Here is a 21,989-nt window from a genome sequence, read left to right as displayed (position 1 = left end):
AATTTAACTTTGTAATTGAAAATATCCTGAAACAACCACCTTAAACGTTCTGTACCTGTGTCATTAGTTAAAAATATAAGGAAAATAAGTTGCTTCTTCCATTCATAAATCTAAGAATATTCAAATAAAATACTTCCATATATGGATCGTATAACTGTTAAACAGTAGCTTTCCTATTTCTTCCCTAAAGTTGTGAACTGATAAATAGACAAATTCAAAACACTAAGGCTGAAGAGTTCTCAAAAACCATGTCTTGTCATCCTTCAGTTTCAGCCCAAAGACCCTGCTCTCAGACCACTGGTGTCAGGGTAGCGTGTACTCATTGTTAGGGAGATTGTAGGTCGTTTTGCTTATACACCCAGGGGACAGTTGTTGGGATTTTTTACTCTTCTGTTCATCAAAATGACATGTTCTTTTAAGAGAGAGACTGTGTCAGCTGGTGTCCTCTGGGAGGAAGGGTGTTCTTTCCTAGGGAGCAAATAGGTGTGCTAAGGGAAGACTTTTCAGAGGTGATGGATAAGGGACTTTGCAGCACAGATTTGTGAGCCTGCAGCTCATGTAGAGGCTAGAATAAAGCTACTGAAAAACAGTGTTTGTGGTAATCTAAAAAGCAACAGATTTAACCTGCAGACCAGCAGGTAAATCATTGTGTATAAAACCTTTTTCATTTATTTTCTGTTTTCTCTAGCTGCTTTGAGTTTTTGGTTTATATAGTAATGAAACCTGCTTTGAAGGGGATCGAAAAAGTCTTTTGGATGACTTTGAGAGGGAGCGGTCCAGGCCAATTCCTAAAGCTGTGACTGACCTAGGGCTTCTATTAGACATAAAATTTATTACCTTGCAAGGGGCGCCTGGATACCAATGGACAACCAGAGGGAATCACAGAGCACTGCAGCTGTGTGTTCTCATTGAAACAGGTTACTGATCAAATGGGCTGTCATTCTTTTGCTAGTTCTAATTTCTGTTGCAGTTAGGATGCAGTTTCTGGTGCTAGATTAGGATGCAGCCCAATGTAGAGTATCAAGCAGAAGCAGAATGAATAGTGTAGGGTAAGTGGGGTTTTATCTTTTTTGCTTTGTTATTATATGTAAAATTGTTGACGTATTTAGACACTAAGCCCTGGTCTAACTTCAGCTGGGAACCTAGTCCTTATCTTATGCACTAACTGCAGAACAGTAGTCAATTACACTGTTTATCCCACATAAGATCCAGATTACTACACAAAGAGCTATTTTACATTGATGGATGCTGAGAACTCCTATCTTATGTACCTCCACATCTTACCTAAAGTTATGTGGCAGGAGTCTTGGCCTATACAGTTAATAATAAAATCTGTAAGGTGGTTGTTCAGTGTGTAGTAGAAATACTGAAAATGAAGAAATGAAGAAAATTAAGTACTGCTTAGGTCAAAGGAGTGTACCAGAGAGCTCAGCGTTGAAAGAATTACAGAAAATGCAAATAAAGGGGTTGACACACATTTCCTTCGTTGCAGCTTCGAAATGCAATGGTGAATCGGAAAACAGGGAAATTCTCCATGGAAGTGAAGAAGACAGTGGACAAAGGGGTACAATGTGCAAAATATTATTCCAACTAAGTATAAAGCAAGCAGTTCTTTTTTTTTAACAATTTTTAATATTGCCATAAATATGATTCACTGCAGTATATTTTTTTCACTCACTGACTGTAAATGTTGCTTGTAATATTATCAGTGACTAACCACTTGATCTTTTATATATTTCTTATAGCAAACTAACTTCTTCCCCCCCTCCCCTTCTGACTTTCTTGTTCTGAATCTAGAAGCGGGTATTGGTGATGACAAATGACTACTATTATACAGACATCAAGGGTACTCCATTCAGGTAGAGCCGACCATAATAAATGGACATTTCATCAGACTCATTGGATTTGCGTTTGTACAGAGCTTGTGAACTCATTAAAAGCTCATCAGCAAAAGTTGACAATGAAATATCCCTGGACAATGCTGAAAATGGCAAGGAAAAGGAGCCTACCAGCATTCCTTTCAGCTTTTCCAGGGATGGAAAGTTTGTGCAAGCTCACACAGGCAAATTCAGAGTGTTTGCCATGGCTTACATTTCATTAAAAAAATATTCAGCTGAGATTTACATTGAACGAAAAGCTTTCGCAAGTACTTGGAGAGCTATAAATACTATAATCCTTTTAAGTAACTACATATTGAGCCCCATCTTGATTTTTTTTCCACAACAAAAATGTAACGTAAAATGAGATGGTATTTCACTTCCAATTTGAGGTTTGGATATTTTGTTTCTCTGAACTACCTTCGGTGTATTTGTATAACTAAAACTGTGTAAGTCAGCCATGTTATTTTGGCATACATCTTAGAAGGAAAAAAATAAAGAAAAGAAAGACAGGAAATCACTTTTTAAATGCTCATATTTAAATTAGAAATACTGCATTAATAAAAGTATACTAAGTGTACCTTAAGCAGGAGGCTGATAGTTGCAATATTCAACTGAAAGTTTTTTAATTTTGTGGGTGGTTTTTTTTTTTGTGGAATGGGGTGGCTTGGTTTGTTTGGGGTTGTGTAGTTTTTTTTTTCCCTGTGGCACTGTCTTTCTAACCCTATTTAGTAAACAGATATGGGGCTACATATATGCATGCAGTGCAAGTTCTGACTCTTCGGATAGAAATACAGTAAGAAAACTGTCCTGCCATTTTCAGCATGGTCTGTATCTAGTTTTGATGGGTAGGAGTATAGATTCAGGAAGAAAGCAGGGGCAACATTTATTGAAATATACACTGTAGTGTCAAAGATGTTTACTGTTCAGCCCATTTCCAGATTGAGCTGTTGATAGCAGCATGTGTGCTCTTGGAGTTGGTGCCTCTATGTGTACTTAAAGTATCAAACCATGCATTTTCAGTCTTAGTGATTACTGGCAGGTCCCTAGCCAGATATAATCCCCTTGAACGAATCAATGAATGCCAGAAGGTATTCTATGTATGTGTTCAATAAGAAGAGGCATGGGATCCCCCAGCCAGTTCATTAAACGTGAATAGTTCAAATGGTAGACTAAAAACCAAACCAAAACTGGGTACATAACTGTTGAGAGTTTATGAAGCTGAGGTCAGTGCAAAAACTAGCTAAAAATATGAGTCATTAGTCCAAGAAAAATTAGTCAAAGAGGAGTCATGATGCTGTTGTCACATATGAAATTCTTTTCCCCTCAGTAGCTCCATTGATTCCCATGCTTATGTTGTTTCTCAACAGCTTAGTCTGATTTATAAAAAATTGTCTCCTTCATTGTAAGGCCATGGGCATGTTCAAGGCTCAGCTGAAGAAATCTCATGCTGGGTGAACAGCAGTGAGCTTGGAGGGGTTTATTTATTAGTTTGCCAGAGAATAATGGTTTACTGCACCTCTAAGCACACATAAATACAGCCGATTGTTGCAGGCACATCAGAACTGGAACAGCATTGAAGCAGCTAGTTGAACAATAAATATGATCAGTGAGGGTTTGGAAACAGTTTTAAAGTTAATCATAGTACACTAGCCCTGAATGTTTGTTATTGTTTGTCTCACAGATTTCAAGGTCTGCTTTATTTCTTTGCACAGTTTAGGTGTGGCTCTCTCTAGAGGACATGGAAAATATTTCTTCAGAGGGAATGTAACTGTAGAAGAAGGTAAGATAGCTACCTTCTCATGTTGCTTACACAGTAGTTTTATTATTGATTTGGTAGACCTAAAGCTTGTGTGTTTGTCTGCAGATTCCATAAGGGAATTAGAAGGGTTTTTTCTTTTTCTTTTTTTTTTTTTTTAAGATCTTAATGGGATTTTTTTCCCTCATTTATATTAAGCATAGTCAGACTGTTTGTGAATCTTCTTTAGATGGGGATCATCTTCCGTCCTCCTCTCTCAATGTTCCAGAGAATCACTCAGGGTACAATGTTAATTATTTGTGCTGTTTTCTGAATCAAGTGACCACTGAGAGCACTGTAATGGCTATTCAGTGTACACAAACTATACAATATGAAATCTTTCAGAGCTATAACTACTATGGGCATTGTCTACAGGGATTTACATTTTACATTTTTATAATAACTGTAGAAGTAACCAGGGAAAGAACTGGTTTTCTCTTTATGGTTTTACGTTTTGGTAAGTCCACAGTTAAAATAAGTGGAGGAGTCAACGGTGAGTGGTAAAGTTGTTTGGCAACAATAGCAGAAACAAAGGTTCCTGAAGACAAGGGAAGAGCAGAGGCATTTCAGAAGAGTGAAGAGAGGGTTGGGAAGTTTTAGCAGTTGCTGAGCAAGAAACATTTCAATAAAGGAATGTTTTCTGATTTTATGCTTCAGTCTCAATTTCCAATTCCGCTTCTTGTTTTGTCAGTGATGTCAAACAAGAAAGTTTATTTCTTCAGGTCTTTGTTCCTCAGCTGTATTTTGGGACATGAATACATTCCTGTACCCAGGAGAGATGTAAGCAGAAATGCTTTAAAGTTTGAGTCACTTGCCCAGCAAATAAATGTCTAGGTAGAAAAAGAGCACAGCAGGAGACTTGGAGCTGCTTACTCTCCAAACTGTTCCCAACTTACCTCGCACCTATTTTCTTGAATCCAGCCATACACCTCAGCCAGTCTGTCTGATATTTCCTTCCGGATGCATCACCAGAAATGTAAACACAGCCATAATAAGCTGCTCCTTTTCTCCCACTCTTACTGTCACTGATTCGCTGTCACTGACACCTCACTGTCCTCCCCAGGGACTGTAATTATAGTTCTAGTTTTGACTTCCCTGCTTTCCCTAATGGCTGTAGCTCTGTCACTGTTTATTACGTACTCAGAGGGTTTAAACCCAGACCTGGCCTTCTGAATCCTGTTTGCTTATTGTCTATTGATAAGTGTTTTAAGAGTTTTTAAAATTGCCAAAGTACATTTTTATTGTGCTATATAACTAATGATGTAGTTCCTATTTACAAGCATTTGCGTGACCTGTTAGTACAAGAAACCTATTCTGAAAGATCCCATAAATTGCTGTTTGTGTTCGCGGGCTGTGTGCTTATGTTTTGAGGGAATTGTTCTTTTAAAATATTTTTCTTTTTTATTAAGAGAAAGAGAGCAGTTCTTGTGAAATGAGACGTATGTATTTTAGCATAAAGAACTTTACTAGCCAAATAGAACAAGGGAGTACAAATAGGAGTCTTTCACCATTGTGTATTTCTCTTTGCTCAGGTTTTCTTCTAAACTTCAAATACATCATCTGAGTAATTTGTATGAGTTAAACAGATCAACACAAAGAAGTTTTTCTTACCTTTTCAGTTTTAGATCTGATTTAGTTGGCTTTTGCTAGTTTGTTAGACCCTAAAGTGTATTTGATCATAGTTTACTGTGATTTATTACACTGGTAATAATGCACTTTCCAAGAAGGAAGGGTTTATGTTATGGAGTGTATGTAAATAACCATCTGTTATCCAGACTGCTCCCTAAATAACCCATTATTATTCCTGTTACAGGTTTACATGATTTAGAACACCCTGATGTATCTTTAGCAGATGAATGGTAAGCCTTAAACAAAGCATGAAATAGGTGTCTGTTATCCTTCTTTGTTTCATATTGTTTGTGCTTGCTGATCCCATTTCTTTATGTTCAAAGATAAAGAGAGATCATGCTTATACATATTAACGTTTTAATATTTTGACCATGTGTTCACAGGTCCTATTGCAACACTGACTTACATCCTGAACACCGTCAAATGACTCAGTTAGAAGCAATTAAACGCTACCTCACAGGAAAAGAGCCATTGCTCCAATGCAAGTATTTTCTTAAATATGCATGTAGTAGACTTCACCCCAGCTGAAAATGGTTGTACTGAACCTTCTACAAAATGCAAAGCTGCTTAGTTTAACCAGTGATAAATTGAGATTGGATTGCTTGGCTGATGTCACTTTGGAATTTCATTTACGTTTGAGCTTTTTTCAGGGTATCGATAAAGATGTTGATTTTACAGATTTCTGACTGTTATGGTAAACAACATCCCTGAACCAAACATTCAAGTTCCTGTTCAGACGGTGTTACTATACTCTGCAACATTATTGCTCCATCTGGTTTTATAAGTTAAACAGGATTGGTCTGAATCAATCCTTGGATCGCACTTCTGTAAGAATATGCCAGATATTTCATAAGTATTAAGGGTGAACGTGTATGCAATTAGCATTTCTAAACTGCAAAGCAGAATAAAAAAAGTTCAGATGGATAAGTACATATTTTGTCTATTTGCAGAAAAGTAGAGCTTTTGTGACTGTTAGTAGACATAATTGTTTTAAACTTCTGTTAAGTGCAAATGCAAGCATTAGATAATATGTACATTAATGTGTTACATGAAATGGAGGATCATTTTTTTGTTTGTTTTTAATCTAAAATTGTTTTTAGTGCAATGAAATGATATATGAAAAACTGCATTGTGGTAAAATACTGTGTACTATTACATAATAAATCCTTATTAGTGCAAAAAGTTTGAATGTAAAAAAAAATTTAGTAATCTAAAAATAATTCTCTCTGTATGCACACATGTTTATTGATTTTAATATATTGTAATAGGTGATAAAGAACTGATCCAGGAAGTTCTGTTTGATGCAGTTGTGAGTGCACCAATTGAAGCTTATTGGACCAGTCTAGCATTAAATAAATCAGAGTAAGCAAGCTTTGTGTTAGTCATTATGTGTCATTCATGGGTGAATTTTTAATAGTTATGTTGGTGAACTGGTGGAATACCTAACAAATCCTGATATGCATGAAAATATTTTGGGTTAAGTGTTTATGTTGCAGTGTACAGCATGATGATTAGTTGTAAGGTTACCTAATTTCCACAGTCTAACTAATGAAATTGTGTGTTAACTACAACTTACAGTTCTGAGTATTACTAAAAAATGGTTTAGAGTACTTGAGAAATTGAATGCAAAGTTTACCAAAATTGTTAGTGGAATTGGCAATTTTTCTCAGAGCAAATTATATACAGAAAAACTTGCACTGGTAAAATAAATAATTTCTGTAATCCTTTTTTTGTTTGTTTTTGTTTTGTTGTTTGGTTTCGTTTTGTTTGTTTTCCAGAACTAACTGGGTTTGAGGTTCCTGGCATAGATAATCAGGATATTAGAGCTTATATGTCTTAATTCATTTATGTTATGATGTACTAAGGTGTTAAGTAATGAGATGTTACATATATCAGAGAAAACAGATTTCAAGATTAGCAGTTTGCATTAAATAGTGTGGTTGATGGAGATTCTGGAGATTATCCTGATTAGATTTTGCCATATTTGAACCATTTTTAAAAAGTTGAATGAAAAAATATATTGCTGTAAAGCACATACTCATACTGATTGAGTAAAATCAATGTGATGAGATCTGATTCATCAAACTAAGGATTATCCAGTCCGCCCTTAGAAGATAAAGATAAGAAATTGTTGCATGCTAATATACTGTAGACATTGATGAATTTATATAGAGGCATAAGGTTTCTTGGAATCTGCCTACACAATGAGATGTTAGATACTGTTAGATACAGTAAACACGAGGAAGACAGCTGTGGAGAGATGCTAGCAGGAGACTTTTGATCTCCTTTCATATTCTGATTTACACTAATGAGACAGGCCGTTTATTGAAGAATGAGGTATGAGTCGGCAAGATGGCTGAGACTGTGGTCCTTGATTTTGTGGTAATATGACTGAAGAACTTGTAGCCATATAAGAGTACTTTTAAAGTAGCTACCTTGGTATTGATAACAGTGCAGCAACACAGTTCAGCCTGAGCTACCCGCCACATTTTTTTCCAAAGGTGTAGAGGCTAAAGCCTACCCTGATGGCAGCTATGTTTGACTGAGCTAGTTGTTTTAAGTCTAGCTTGAGCAACAGTCACACCTATGACTTGAAACATAGATGTACTGGAGAAGTGTTGAATGGTCTGGGAGAAACATCTGGAATTCCTGCCCATCTTGAATCACTGGGTGCCAGCAGTTATTAAATAGTTGGTATATAGCTACGCCATAACTTTTTATTCTATGGCTTCCATATAATCCCCCCTCCCAAATCCTACTAAATTTACTGTCTTTCACTTTTTAGTGACTCCTGGTCTAACTAGGTTTCCTACATTGTATGTTTTCCAAAACCCACGTAACTTTAACTTAAAAAACATAGTTTAATAAGTAAATGAGGGAACTGTATTTAAAATAATCTTTCTCAAAAATGTGTATACTTGTACTTTCTGTGACCAGTACTACAGCTTCATCTGTTTACTGTCTGGAAACATTATCTTTGCTTGTGTTCTGCTCTATTTCAGAAACTCTGACAAGGGAGTGGAAGTTGCCTTCCTTGGAACACGGACTGGACTATCTCGTATCAACCTGTTTGTGGGTCCAGAACAGCTTACTAATCAGTAAGTAACAAAGCTGTGCTTGGCAGCCATATAAGAAAAGAAAAAAAAGAAATTTTTGTTTTTAGGAAGTCCATCTACTGTTCCTTCCAGGGTTTTATGCTGACGCACTGAAATACATAGAACAAGTTAGAAAGTCTGTATAGGATCCATTAGATTGTTTCTACTACTAGAACATTTGGAACAATGAGCTATTTTACACCTTACTGGGCTTTACCCTTTACATTTACTTTACCCCCCACACACTTACTTTTCCCTCCACTCCCTTGGAGTTAGCCTTACATCTTTATTCTTCAGAGCAGAATTATGAATATGCTACCTCTGCAGATGATGTTTGGGGTTTGGGTTGTTTGTTTTGGTTTGGGTTTCTGGTTTTTTTTTTACTATCCCATCTAAAACCAAATACCTGTAGGCTTTTTCAGAGCTTTTGCATCATTGTTGTGGAAGATTTTTTGGTGTTGAAATAAAGCGAGGTGACAGAAGTGGACTGGGTGACAGAGTAATCAGGAGATCTCATCATTCAATAGTTTCCTATTTTGCTTCGAGAAGATGTAATCTAATGGAGGTACAAGTTTCTTAAAATAGAGAGCTATAAAATAAGGTCCCATAATTAATTACTTTTTCAGGCAGCAGTTCGATAGTATCAGGCAAATCTATATGTATTATGCATGTAACAGAAACCTGCACTTGATGTTTATGATAAACTAGGTTTATTGAATATAAAATTATATGGTGTTTATCTGACCACAAAATATTGTTGTAGTGTGAGTAGCCTGACAGGTGAGATCAGTAGCACTGCAATTTGTTACTGTCAGACAGCAAACTAGAACAATAACATGGAGACCATATTTGCTCTTTTAACTGACAGAAATTTTCCTCTGTCAACATTCCCTGAGATTATTGAAGAATAAAATATGTAGTCGTCCACTACCACCCCTTACATGTTATTTAGAAAGCAGGCTGTTAAATTACTTTTTTTCGTTACTTAAGAGTGAGTGCCAGTGGCACCAAACTACCGAACCTTCAGTGCCTGTTCCACTTCATACAGTTCATCATTCTTGCATTATGCTGAGAGAAAAGGGCTTTTTAGACTAAACATTTTTATTTGTACACATAAGTACGAATGTTTTTAGTGGTACTTCGAGGGACTATTATTTTTTTAGTACTTTTTGTATCCTTCACAACAAAAGCAATTGCAAGTGTGTCACAAATAATTATTAGGGCCTAAAGTTAACCCTTTTGTTGAACAAATGGTATTAGCAAAATTGTCCAAAAACATTTTCATTCCCAAAAGATTGCATTTTGTTTTTTCTTGTCTTTCAAAGCTAGAAACTACTGTGTGCCATGCAACAAACAACAAGTATTTTCTTTCTCTCTTCTTTCTCAAGAGATTTCCTGACAGCTGAAGATAAGGAGAACATTTTTAATGCTGACCATTTTCCACTCTGGTACAGAAGAGCTGCTGAGCAAATACCTGGGAGCTTTGTCTATTCAATCCCATTTAGTACAGGTCTATAATTTTGTCATTCTCTAAATCCTGAGCCATATATGATGCTGAAAGGATTCCAAATATGTCAGTACGGAGTGGGTGCTGTAGCTAATCTCAAATGTTAATCAAAAATATGCATTGAAATCAGCAGCTAATTTACTGGTCCTTTGACCAGGTGTATCTTTTACAGGACTCCAAGTGATACCCCAAGATGTGGTGTAACAGTTTTAATTTAATATTTGCACAGGTTGAACTTACAGCCTAGTATTATAAGCAAGACAAGTCCAGCAGAGCAAAATGTCCACATTAATGAGAATGCCTACCAGTTGTCACCTTTGATGCCACTTCTAGCAGAGAAGGCAAAAACTGATTACTTATTTCAGTGTTTAAAGGTTGTTGTTGGGATGCTGGGAAATTTTGAAATGGCAGTGCCTGTATGCTCTGTGCGTACATAGAACATGATGTCAGCTGTCTTATTTTCTGAGCACTAAATACACATGGACTGTTCTTTTAAACCAAGGAGGAAAAAAGCTCAATTTCCTCATTCTGCAAGAAGTTATTTAAATTTATTTTTTTTTCCTAATACACCCTTTTGTTTTGTTTGCAGAAACAGCAAACAAAAGCAATGTCGTGACAGCCAGTACTGCTATTCAACTTCTGGATGACAGAAAATCTCCAGTTGTTGCAGGTAAAATTGTTGTAGGTTTTTTGTTTTATTCAATTTTTAAAAGCAGTTTATGAGTTCCTCACTTTCTTTTTTTTGGTTAGCAGGACCTTAATGTAGGAATATAATATTTTAGGAAGAGATGGGGGAAAGATCCAGTTGTGCCTATAAGACATAATTGAATTACAGTGTAAAGAACACCTAATGCCTCCTCTTCCTAAGAACTTGATGCTTTATTAACTGACTAAGTTCCCTGTGAGCTATGGAGTTTGACTTAATGGAAATAACCATTATCAGTGAAGCATTTTTATAGACACAATTCTATATCAACATCATCATAAATAAGAATATATTACGTTAAGGAAAAGGAAATATAAGAAAGGACTATCTGATGCATAAAGGTTCCACCCAGTCTTCTGGTTTGAAAATCCTGTGCTATAAAAAAGGATACAAAGTAATTTTGTCTAGATTATCAGAGTTGTGAGTTGATCAGAGCATGTAAATCGAATAACAAAGCTCTACACTCTATCAGCCAAGAGTATAACAGTATCTAAAGACTAAAAGGTGAAGTCTGACAACTACAGATTGAGATAAAACATACAAATTTAAAAATGAGAGTAATTAAATTTGTTGGACGTTCCTCACTCAAGTTCAGATGCTTTTCTGAACAGTTTTCTCTAGTTCCCAATGGTTACTGACTTTAAAGAAGGAATTGCTTTAGAGAAGTCTTATGGTTTGTCATGCCAGAAACCAAGCTTTTTTATCATAGGGAAAATTAGGTACCTACCACACAATGCAAGACCCATTCTGTTTTTCTCATATTTAAAATATGATTTTAAATGCAGTAAGATATAGTGAATATAATCCTGAAGGAACAAGAAGGTGCCAGATAATTAGGAAATCTCTTAATCTGTTTCCTCAAACACAGAATATCTCCACTGGTGGTAACAGTTTTTATAAGGTCAATAGGAAAGCACCCTTCTGATTCCAGCTTGCGTGAATACATTCCTCACAACCTAGTGAACTCTTCCATAAAATAACAGGAAATTCTAATTGTGCCTTCATGCTCCTGTCATACCATTAAAAAGCATTTATAAACTAATGTCAATATCTGCAAATTGCTGAAGACGTAATTGTTTTCCCTCTACAGTGAAGAATGTTGACATGTTATTTCTAGAATGCTCCGTCACTTAGAGTTAGCAAAAGGCTCATCGTGAAGTTTACCATCATCTATAAAATGTGTATGGTCAATAAGCATCCTAAAATTTATTCTTTCCTCACTAGTGTTTGTAATTTAGGGTTGACTTCATGGAGGTATCATACATAATCCACTCTTATACTGTGTCAACAAGCTTTGGGTTTTGTTTTTGTTTGGTGGTTTTTTTTGTGTGTGTGTAGTAATAATAAAAGAGAGAGGCAGATGTTGTTTTTATTTCCCCAATAATTATGCTTAATATTGAACATTCAGAATTACTTGGGTCTCATACTTTCTATCTAAAATAAAGTAAGGGTCTTAAAAGCTTTTTAATACCAAAGTATGTAAAAGATTTTCATGATACCTGTAAATGTATAATGCCATGAAATATATAAGCAGTGTATTTACATTCTGAAGCACATCAGTGATTTTTTACTTTCATTTCTGTAAACTTTAGAAACTGTGTGCTATATTATTTTTTCCCACTATGAAGCATTTTTTAAAGAATTTCTTTGAATAATTTTCCCTTCCCTCTTGTACAGTTGTATGCATTCAGGTTGTTGGTTGTTTTGGGTTTGTTTGGGTTTTTTTTCCCCGGGGGGGGGGGGGGGGGGGGGGGGGTGTACAAACCATTCTGTACAAACCATTTTCCTTGAAATTATCACTCAGTTCAATTTTTAGGTTTTCTTTTTTTTATCAGATTGACAATATTCTGTTTTAAGCAAAATGGATTTGGAGGCAGAAATGGGAGCGGTGGTAAATGGGAGAAGTTTGAAGTTTTTCTTAGCCAGATTTGGGAGACTAAATCAGGATTATGGGTAACATTTTCAAATATCTACATCGAAGTTCAAATTTGGCCAAAACATCTCATTTTAATTTGTGTGAAGTAAGTATTCCTCATCCCTGTTTGGTCTGAGCAGATTACAGAAAGCAACAGGATGGGATACATGTTTCATGTAAAATCACTGTTCTCTAGAAGGATTTGACTGAAAATAAAACTGTGCCAGAATGTTGCTTATTAAAGATTGCTACAGGAGTTTAAAACTGGCAGAGAGAAGCTAGAACATTATTATAAAATGGAAGCCTGGTTTAGACTTACCTACAGTGGGGAAAAAAAGGAACAAAACCAACTCTTACTACAAAATCTGCACTCTTCTATATTTCTGTAATATTTTTAAATTCTGTTTTGTAATGTTTTTTAATCCTGTTTTTGTAGAAAAACATCAGTTATAACAGATCTACAGTAAGGCTTGTTGCAAGTAGGGAAGAATCAACTTTTTAATATAGACAGAAAATCCTAAAATCAATGAGTGTCCAGACTGTTACTACAGAGAACTTGAGTGTCACTGCTGCTCTTTCACCATCTGTACTGTACCAGTTCACTGTCAGAATGTATTTTCTTATTAGCAAAAAGCATGTAATTTGTTTTTAAAATCCCTCCTGCCTCTTTCAATTGAGATTGTGATTTTTTTTTTTTATTTAAATGACTTGAAATTTCTATAGAAAGTGTGGAGGAAGGAGATCAGTCTTTAATATATAAGTGTAGTATATAAGTGTAGTAGTGTTGCATTTGTTACTGTTTATAGAGAGTTCAATTTATTTGCAGGACAGAAAGGGGCAATAGTACTGAATGCAGGGGGTTTTTTAGATTTAAACACATTTATGCTCAAAATTGCTTTGTCTTTGTGTTCTCTATGACCATGTGTCCTATATCAAGTTTACATTAAAATGTTAAGTTTCTTCAAGCTGTCCATATTACAATGTGAAAGAGAATAAAAATTGGTGGGATTTTAGTTTTTCTTCTTCTCAACATGATTGAAAAGTTGTAGAATCACCCTAGTCTTGAAATTCCATGAGATTCATGTAAGATCAGTATTTCTTTCGGTGACTAAGATGAAGCCAGTCAATACAGGATATCTGAATTTAGGTAGTAATCTAGCTATTAAAAATAAGGCAAATTAAGACTGAATTATTTCTTCCGATGATCATGTCAAAGGCAGTATATTTCATGCTAACTGCTGATAGAATTCAGCATTATAGTCTTGTATTCTTTGACATTGCATGATGAGTGAACTCATTTCGGGTCTTTTATTTGAATCTCTACTTCCAGGTAGTGAATATATGGTCATCTGGATAAGTGCAGCATAGGGTTTGTATGTTATCCGCATGTTTTTATTTCCTATTTTTTGGGGCAAGGTGATGGTTTCATCATTGTGATTTTGTTTAAAAGATACTGCTCACCTAGACAGTACTGGACAAGAGACAGGGACAGAAGCAAGCAAACAAAAGTCACAATGGAGTAAAGCAGGCTCTAAAAAATGAAAAATGTTTCTCTCTTGAGATTTTGAGAGAGTTGAGAGAGGACATGAACCTTCATATATGTTTTTCCCTATATATGCATTTTAGCTCAAAAGCTACAGTACAATATAGGACCTTAAAAGCCCTTCGTGTTGAAAGAGGCTGTCACTGTTCACAGAAAACATGAAAATTAGCCCCTTGGGATGTTTAATTAAAAATAACAGAACTGACATAATCTTCTTAAAGTAAAAATTTATTAAAGAACACTGAAGAAAATGTCTGATGAAAATTGCCAAGATCTCTTAACTTTTCTTCATAGAACAATCAGAACCTGGATTTTCAAGCTCATTGAAAAAGTCTGTAGCAGTGTTTAGTAAAAAGCTCTGGACAACTAGTCAGAAGAATGAAGGATTAATTCATACACAGACACAGTCTTTAGTCTCATAATCACTTATAATTTAGAGTTTGAAGATGATGAAGAGAAATAGTCCATTTTTGTTTAATACAAGGCTGCTAAAAAATTCAGAAATCAAGTACAAGTTTTCCTTAATTCTTTTGTGTTTATTTTTGTGCAGACTAGTTATATACATGAATGGTTGAAGTTGGAATTAACCTTTTGAGATAATCTGTCCAATCCCAGTAGACTAGATCTTGAGCAGAATCTTGAGCTAGAGCAGGTTACCCAGTGCTGTGTCTAGTCAGGTCTTGAATGTCTCCACAGACTGAGTGGCTGCACCCTCTTTGGGAAACCTCTTCCAGGGTTTCACCACCCTTACAATAAAAAAAAAAAAAAGTTTTCTCTTTCTTGGAAAGGCAGTTGGACTTGATGATCTTAGAGGTCTTTTCCAACCTTAATGATTCTATGATTGATTCTGAAACCAGATCCATGTTGCAAAGAGGTATGCAAATTCGTCACAGAAAGGCCACGAAATGTGCCTGCATTTCTAGTATTCCAGGTCATAGAGCAGCAGTATGATACCATGTGAGCATGAATCATCTTAAATATTAATAAGATTACTAAGTGTCCCAGTCTTTTGATTGTAACAAACAGCTATGCTGTCAGTTGCAAAGGACATAAGTACATAGATTTGAAAAATAAGTGTATAAAAAGATGGTACTGCTCTGAAACCTAAATTGAATGTCATCGGCATTTTCTTTCCATGATGGAAAGGTTGCAGTAGAAAATGGTTTAAGCTAGATATAATAACTAGATAGGAAAAACAGGTGGTTTTTTATTACCATTGCCACATACCGATAAAAATGTAGAACACCAAAGAAATTTTGTTTTTATTGTACCAAAGTACAAGGAAGGAATATCTAAATTGATTTAATATTTATTTTCTACCAAAATATTTTATATATGATCAGTCTTGTATTGGACTTCTTATTTATCAAAGTTGAAATTAGGACGTAAAGAACACTAAACGAGTCCTCCCTGCACCCCACATGCTTTTCTGTGGTCTCTCAGTTAAAATCAAGTAATATTTTAATTTGTTTTAAAAACATTTTATGTTTTTAAACCTACTTTTAAACTTTTAGATTTACCAGTACAGTCAGATGAGTAGTTTCTGAAAAGAAGCAAGCACTCATTGCTCTACGTCAGCTTAACAGGAATAGTAGACTAATGGAAGCTCAGTGTAGCTAAATTAGAGAGAAATGAAAGTAGTCCAGTAATCTGAAGAATTCTCTTATTTTTTTGTAATTATGGAACAAAAAGAAATCCATGTTATTCTTATGTATGGGCATCTTTACAGTCATCTTCTGTCAAAGAAGAGTGATTGACTGGGATGTGCATTCAAATGTTGCCATAGCTCTGTGTATCTACCCTGACTCATTCTTTTCTGCTGAAGCTAAAGAAAAAGAATGATTGCAGTAATTCCTGTTTGGACAGAACAGAAAAATCAGTGCAGGAGGAACCCTGTTTTTCCTTACAATTCCAAGCTTCTTGATTGGTGTTTTTGTTTTTCATCTCTGTATTAAGAATTCCTCATACAGAAGGCCTGAAGATCAGCCACTCTCAGAATCTTCTGTGGTGAAGGTTACCAAAAAGTCTATAGCTCTTGTGAGATTACTAGACCTGTAAGGGTCAGATTCTGCAATTCATGAACATGTTGAATAATAGTTATACTTTATATGTAGTCCTTTCAAAAGAATAGATTTACTGTTGATTTCAGAATGATTAAGGATGGCCAAATTTTTCTCACAACCATCATTTTCTGCTGCCAAGCAGTAAAAGCTGTGAAAGGGAAATGGGAGATTCTTTCTACCACCTATGTTTCATATCTTTATACAATGTCTTGTCTTTATATAGGTATGTGACACAGAAGGTTCCAGGGAGTCTGTCCTTAAATGAATGGCAGGTGCATTTAATTCCATAGTAGATGGTGCCATAACACAAGTGCATGAGAAGTGTTAGGTTTCTCCCTGTTCTTTGCCACACAGTAATGCTGTGAGACTAATAGAAATAATTTATTACATAAGAGATTTCTTGGAAAGAAACATGTTCCTATGGCTTAGCAGAATAAAAGAAACCACTTTTAAAATAGTACTATTGACTTCTGCGAAAACTGTAGATCATGCCTGTGTTATTTTATGTATATATTATTTATATTTAAATATACACTAAATTATATATTTAAAATGATAAGCAGGCCTTTGTAGTCAGATGTAGGAGGTGTTACTGAAGCTGAAGAAAAGGCAGCCTAACCCTCTTCTATTCACTGACAGTTTGATTTTAAATGCTTTTACCAAAAATCCTTGTTATGCAAACAAGGAATATTATTTTTTATACTGGCAAATAAATTATACTGGCAAGCAAATTGTCCCAAGTGAAGGCAGAATCTTTTCCCTTTCCAGTATTTAATTTTTCAAAGCTGCTCCTATATTTTTATAACCAGCCCAGATACAAGTTCAAGGGTTTTTTTTTCCAAACCCTGGTTAGAGAGAGATTTCTTATCAGTGTCCTCATCCATCACCTTCATTGTTTTCCTTTTTATATCATTTTAAGAACAAATATTAGTATAATAATAAATTTAGTTATTCCATGTTAAATATTCCTAGTCAAGATGCTAAAAACCCTCAGGTACTTTGAACGGCACAGTTTGAAGATTTAGGTTCTCTTTTTTGTTGCCCATCCATAAGCTAAAACAACATGCAATTCTGAATGCCTCTATTTTGGCCAGAGGAAAATGACCCTGATGATCCTGCTGTTTGAGATATTTCAAACTGTGCCTTGAAAACAGGAAAGATCCAAAATCTCATACTCCTTTTAAAATACAAATCTGTCTTATTGGGGCTGGTCACGTGTTGGTTTTTCAATCTTCCTGTTTTAATCAGCCTCTACAGCAATTTGAAAGGAAAATTTGTGAATATACCAGTTTTCCATCAACTGAGGCTTCTGGTGACCAAGGCTCAAAGTAAGGAAGATTCATTACAATTTCATGGAGGAAAATATGCACATTGTATCTGAAAATAAATGCCTTTACAACACAAAATTTTTTTTCTTCATCCCCCTTTTTATTTTTTTTAATGTGTTTATAATCATATATACGTGACCTCAATACTCCATTTGGAGTTTTTTGTGTGAATTCAAATGGAATTTGCATGCACATCTCTCTTTAAACAAGATTCCAGAACATGCTTTGAAAAAGTGACTCCCAATATTTTAATCAAAAGTAGTTTTGAACTACTGAAATTTCTAGCAGTGGCAGATATTGTAAATGTTTCACAAATGGTTAAATCTGCTATTGTTACAATAGCACATAAATACAACTGCTCTGTACTGCTTATACTTCCCCCCCCTTCTTTTTCTCGCATGTATTGCTTTCGAATTACTGTGTTTTTAAAAATATTCAGGCTAATGTCACTGTTATATGCAGTCCTTAAAATTTATGATACTATCTATAAAATTGCATTTTAGTATGAAGGCCTAAGGGAAAATGAATATGTCATCATAATGACACACCAATCAAATTTCTGAAGCATTCTAAAATAGATGTTTTCCTTGTCAGGCAAGACAGTGATTTACTAAATCTTTACTCCACATTATAAGGCACAGAAGATTATATTCAGCAGCAGCATTTAGTAAATCCCTCTAAAATGCTTTTCATGCTTTGGTGGCAAACCACTAGTTTATGTTTTTCCAGAGTTTCTTGTTAATTTTGAATATTATATTTGTATTCATAAATCTAATATTAGTATATGGACTAATGTTTTCAGTTTCAGGAAAATTGAAATGTGTATTTGTACAGTCTAACATTAAACAACTCACAGACTTAGGTTAGGAGCCATGACTTGGGAAACATGGTTTGTAGGTAATGTGTGGAGAGGAGAAAGCTCCTCTACAGAATGCTTCAGAGCATGTTGTAAAATCCTGCCCCTCTCCATTGACTGAACAGGGAATTGACGTTAAATGGTGTATTCACATCCATTCACACATTTGTATTCATTTGTATTTGTTCTCAATTCATTTTACCATAGAGAATTAGTGTGTGGAATAATTGAATAACAGGGCTTTAAGATGGCTAGGGTTGGCTTGAGAATTTAACCCCTATTTACCTAATTCTTGGGCTATCCTCACCACTTGTTCTCAGAGAATCTGGCACTCTGACAGAAGAATTAGTAAGGTATCCCAACATGTATAATAGTAACATCTATATTAAATTGCATAGAGCATTCTGTTCTTTGCTTCTGTACTTTGGCTTTGCTGTTGGGATTTTTTTATTCAGTTGGGTTTTAGTACTATGTAAGTTGGGTAGGAGGAAGATCTTTGTGATCTAATAGCAATCAGATTCTAGTGGCATTTTGCTAAATAATTCTGCTGCTAGCAAAATAAATCCCTGATTGCAGAACAAGGCAGCAGACAAGCTGTCAGGTCCTTTTGAAAACTTCGGATAATATGCAAGTATGAAGCTGCAATTATGTAGTATTTGAATATATTAATACCAGTTTAAGTACTGTGGATTAACTTATTTATTTTCCCCCCAGTGGACTATATTTTCAAATATTAAGTGTTGTCTCATGTGTTTATTGTGTCTTGAAATAAGGATGGCAGCCTTAAGCAAAAATCTCAACATACACTGTACATAGCCTTAAAATATTGGGGGATCCCTGTGTAATCAGTAAGAGAGAGCAACCACAGCTTCCACTGGAGATAGTTATGAAGTAGGTAGTTGCTGGTTTGTTTATTAGAGGTTTCTAATATCTACTTTTTCTCCCGTTGTGGCTTACTGCCACATCCAGATGATTGGTGTTGTTGCCTGTCTCATCTGGGGAGCATAGTCGCATTTCAGGAAATACAAACCTAGGAAGTACCAAGACTCTCTTATGATAATTATTACTATGCCACTTTCAGCCAAGTTCAAAGATGAAAGTTGTAAAAGTAGGCATATTCTGGATGCTTAACTAAAGCCTGTGCATCTTTGCCTTTCGGCCAGCAAAAATAGATGCTTATTAGTAGGCAACAGTTGGTATTTTTTTGGTAATGTTGTTAACAATAGATAAGTTATATATAATGCCACTAAATGCTCTCCTTTGATATTCAAGAAGAGGGATCCTGATTTCATTTGGACATTGTATTACTAGGGAATGATGAAGTTGAATTTTGATTGACTTTTTGCAAGCTCTGGATGGAAAGACATATGCAAGCAAGTATGTTTAAGTTTAAGGTTTGTTTCTTTCAATATAGATACTAAGGACATTTTCTGTAAAGAACACTGGCATATCATAGTTTTTAATCTCTGTTCTGAAATGAAATTTTAGAAAGCCTCTTTTTCTGAAAACAAAGGAACATCGTGAGCCTCTATGTGAAAGACAGGAATACAATAATGTGTGTACTTTCTTTGTCTTTGCAAATATCATGTAGAGTAATGTGTCCTGATATTTTGTTCACTTTGGGAGGGGAAAGTGTTTTTCACAGAGATTAGGAAAAAAATACTGCACTCACTATAATACCTCTCACGAGATTGCTGGAAAAACAACAAAGCTTTCTCAGGAACCTTTATCTGAAAAATAAATCTGTGCAGACAACTTATTTCAGCAGCAGATGTCCATTGCTAAGCTTTCCAAATTAAGGGCAGTTCTGTGGGGAATCCCTAGATCCAGTCTTCTACTTGTAGTCAATAATTGTTATGGACAATAAATTGTGCCTTTTATCTCTATTTTTCAGTAGTCAAATATTCTGTTCCCTCCACAGAAAAATAAATAATTTTGCACTTATTAATTTAAGCAGTGGAATCAATACTTTTCTCTGTTGAATATCTGCTATTAGCTTATCGTCATAAATAACTGGAATGTGTTAATTGAAAATATTTGTAAATATTATATATAGTCTTATAAACCATAAATGAATATTTTCTCCAGGATATTTGTTGGGATTTTTTTTCCTTTCTTTAGAAAACAGCAAGTTAGAAAGTATAAATCAGATTTTGCATGTATTGGCTTGCTCTACTCCCATAGCAGAGTGAACTAATGGAAATATGAAATACTTTACTTTCCAGCAGAACTCCATATCAATTTACAGCCTTATGTGTGCATGAAAATCCCCAAAGCCTCTTAAATGTGACTTGGAAAGAGTTTCTTTAAATGTTGTTGTGCCATTCATTGCCTCTTCCTCACCTTTTTCCACACTCTTTCTCTCTCCTTTTTTTTTTTTTTCTTTTTTTAAAAAACATTTTGCAGTAAGGAAAGCCTGAAAAGTTTTCATAGGTAGAACTGTTTTCTAAGTACGAGGAAGATGTCCTGGTGATTCCTGACATGGAAGGTCGAGTCAGTTCTTGTTTTCCCTTTGCTTAAAGATACCAGAAGTGTGAACTTATTTGTGATGGAAGCTGCATCACTGTACCTGAGCCTATTAGAAACAGTGTGGGTGAAATCTCTCTGAAGGTCAGAGGTCTACTAGCTTTCATCTTATGATCTGAAGTTTGAGTGCAAGTGTGCTTATTTTAGGTTGTCACCATAGAAAAGCACCGATTTGGCATGGCTCTGAACTAATATTTTGGTCCATTGGCAATAAGATCCTCTCCTGAGTTAGTTCACTCTCCTCTATCTGAAAAACTATGTTTTGCATTGTAAAATGTTATTGCAATAAATGGATAAAAGAATAGAAAATGTAGATCTACACACTCAAATGATTTAGTTCTGAAAAAAGATTATTCATTAAGCTTTACCGAATATTTAAATGAAAAAAGCAAACTTGCCTCTGAGATACATCATCAAGAGATCAGATTTAAAGAGCCTGAATATAAATATTCTAAAATTTCTGTGCTGATGATGTCTCAGCTGAAGTAATGTGCCCAATCTGGGGTACCACATTTTAAAGAAAATGTAGAACTGAAAAGGTTCCAGGGAATGCAGGAAAAAAAAGTTTGGAGAATGTGGCCTTACAGGAAAATTTGAAACAGCTTGGTTTCTTTAGTTCAGGACAGAGAATAATGAAGAGAGCCTAATAATAATATGAAGTACTAACAGTTTAAAAAATAAAAAGGAGGGGGGCAGACAGAAATTGATGGTTTTCAATGTCTGCTTGATTTAGAATAAGACTGAGATGCTTAATTTTCTCTGGACATGAAAGTAACTGCAGATGCAGGAATGAGCTTTAATATTTAGGTTACAATTATTACTAAGTAGGTAAGAGCAAGGGTTACACGACTCCTGCCATATAGCCCATTACTCACTTGAGGCTGTTATTAGAATAGCTACAGAACTTGATCTTGGAATCCATTCGTTGGAAGGAGAGTGGAGGTCTCTGAATGCCACGACACAGCTTCCTTTTGCCCTTATTGCAGACACTTACTCAGCCATTGTCCTCAAATCTGCTGCCCAATGGAATAAACTGGCAAGATTTTCACCAAAGGTTTAGGATAGATGCTAAGAAAAGCTCTTTGACTATAAGCATAGTTGATTTCCTTATTAGCTACCTAGACTGGTCTTTAACCCTGTCACGAG

General features: G+C 35.2%; 1 protein-coding gene across 2 annotated transcripts in view; it reads left to right on the top strand.

Annotated features, from left to right (window-relative positions):
• Window positions 1–21,989, top strand: part of CACNA2D3 (calcium voltage-gated channel auxiliary subunit alpha2delta 3) — a 491,034-nt gene that overhangs the window by 382,859 nt on the left and 86,186 nt on the right. For both annotated transcript variants that reach the window (XR_010373325.1, XM_064453883.1), the window contains exons 19-27: window positions 1,493–1,564; window positions 1,798–1,859; window positions 3,593–3,660; window positions 5,489–5,534; window positions 5,688–5,785; window positions 6,573–6,666; window positions 8,307–8,402; window positions 9,788–9,909; window positions 10,496–10,576. Coding sequence is in view for 1 of the 2 variants with exons in the window: in XM_064453883.1 (XP_064309953.1) it covers window positions 1,493–1,564; window positions 1,798–1,859; window positions 3,593–3,660; window positions 5,489–5,534; window positions 5,688–5,785; window positions 6,573–6,666; window positions 8,307–8,402; window positions 9,788–9,909; window positions 10,496–10,576 (739 nt within the window). In the remaining variant the exon portion in view is untranslated. The remainder of the gene's footprint in view (window positions 1–1,492; window positions 1,565–1,797; window positions 1,860–3,592; window positions 3,661–5,488; window positions 5,535–5,687; window positions 5,786–6,572; window positions 6,667–8,306; window positions 8,403–9,787; window positions 9,910–10,495; window positions 10,577–21,989) is intronic.

This window comes from Phalacrocorax carbo, chromosome 6 (assembly GCF_963921805.1).
Source record: "Phalacrocorax carbo chromosome 6, bPhaCar2.1, whole genome shotgun sequence".
Lineage (NCBI taxonomy): Eukaryota > Metazoa > Chordata > Aves > Suliformes > Phalacrocoracidae > Phalacrocorax > Phalacrocorax carbo.
Note: the sequence above shows the minus strand (reverse complement) of the source record. Positions and strands in the feature narration are given on the sequence as shown.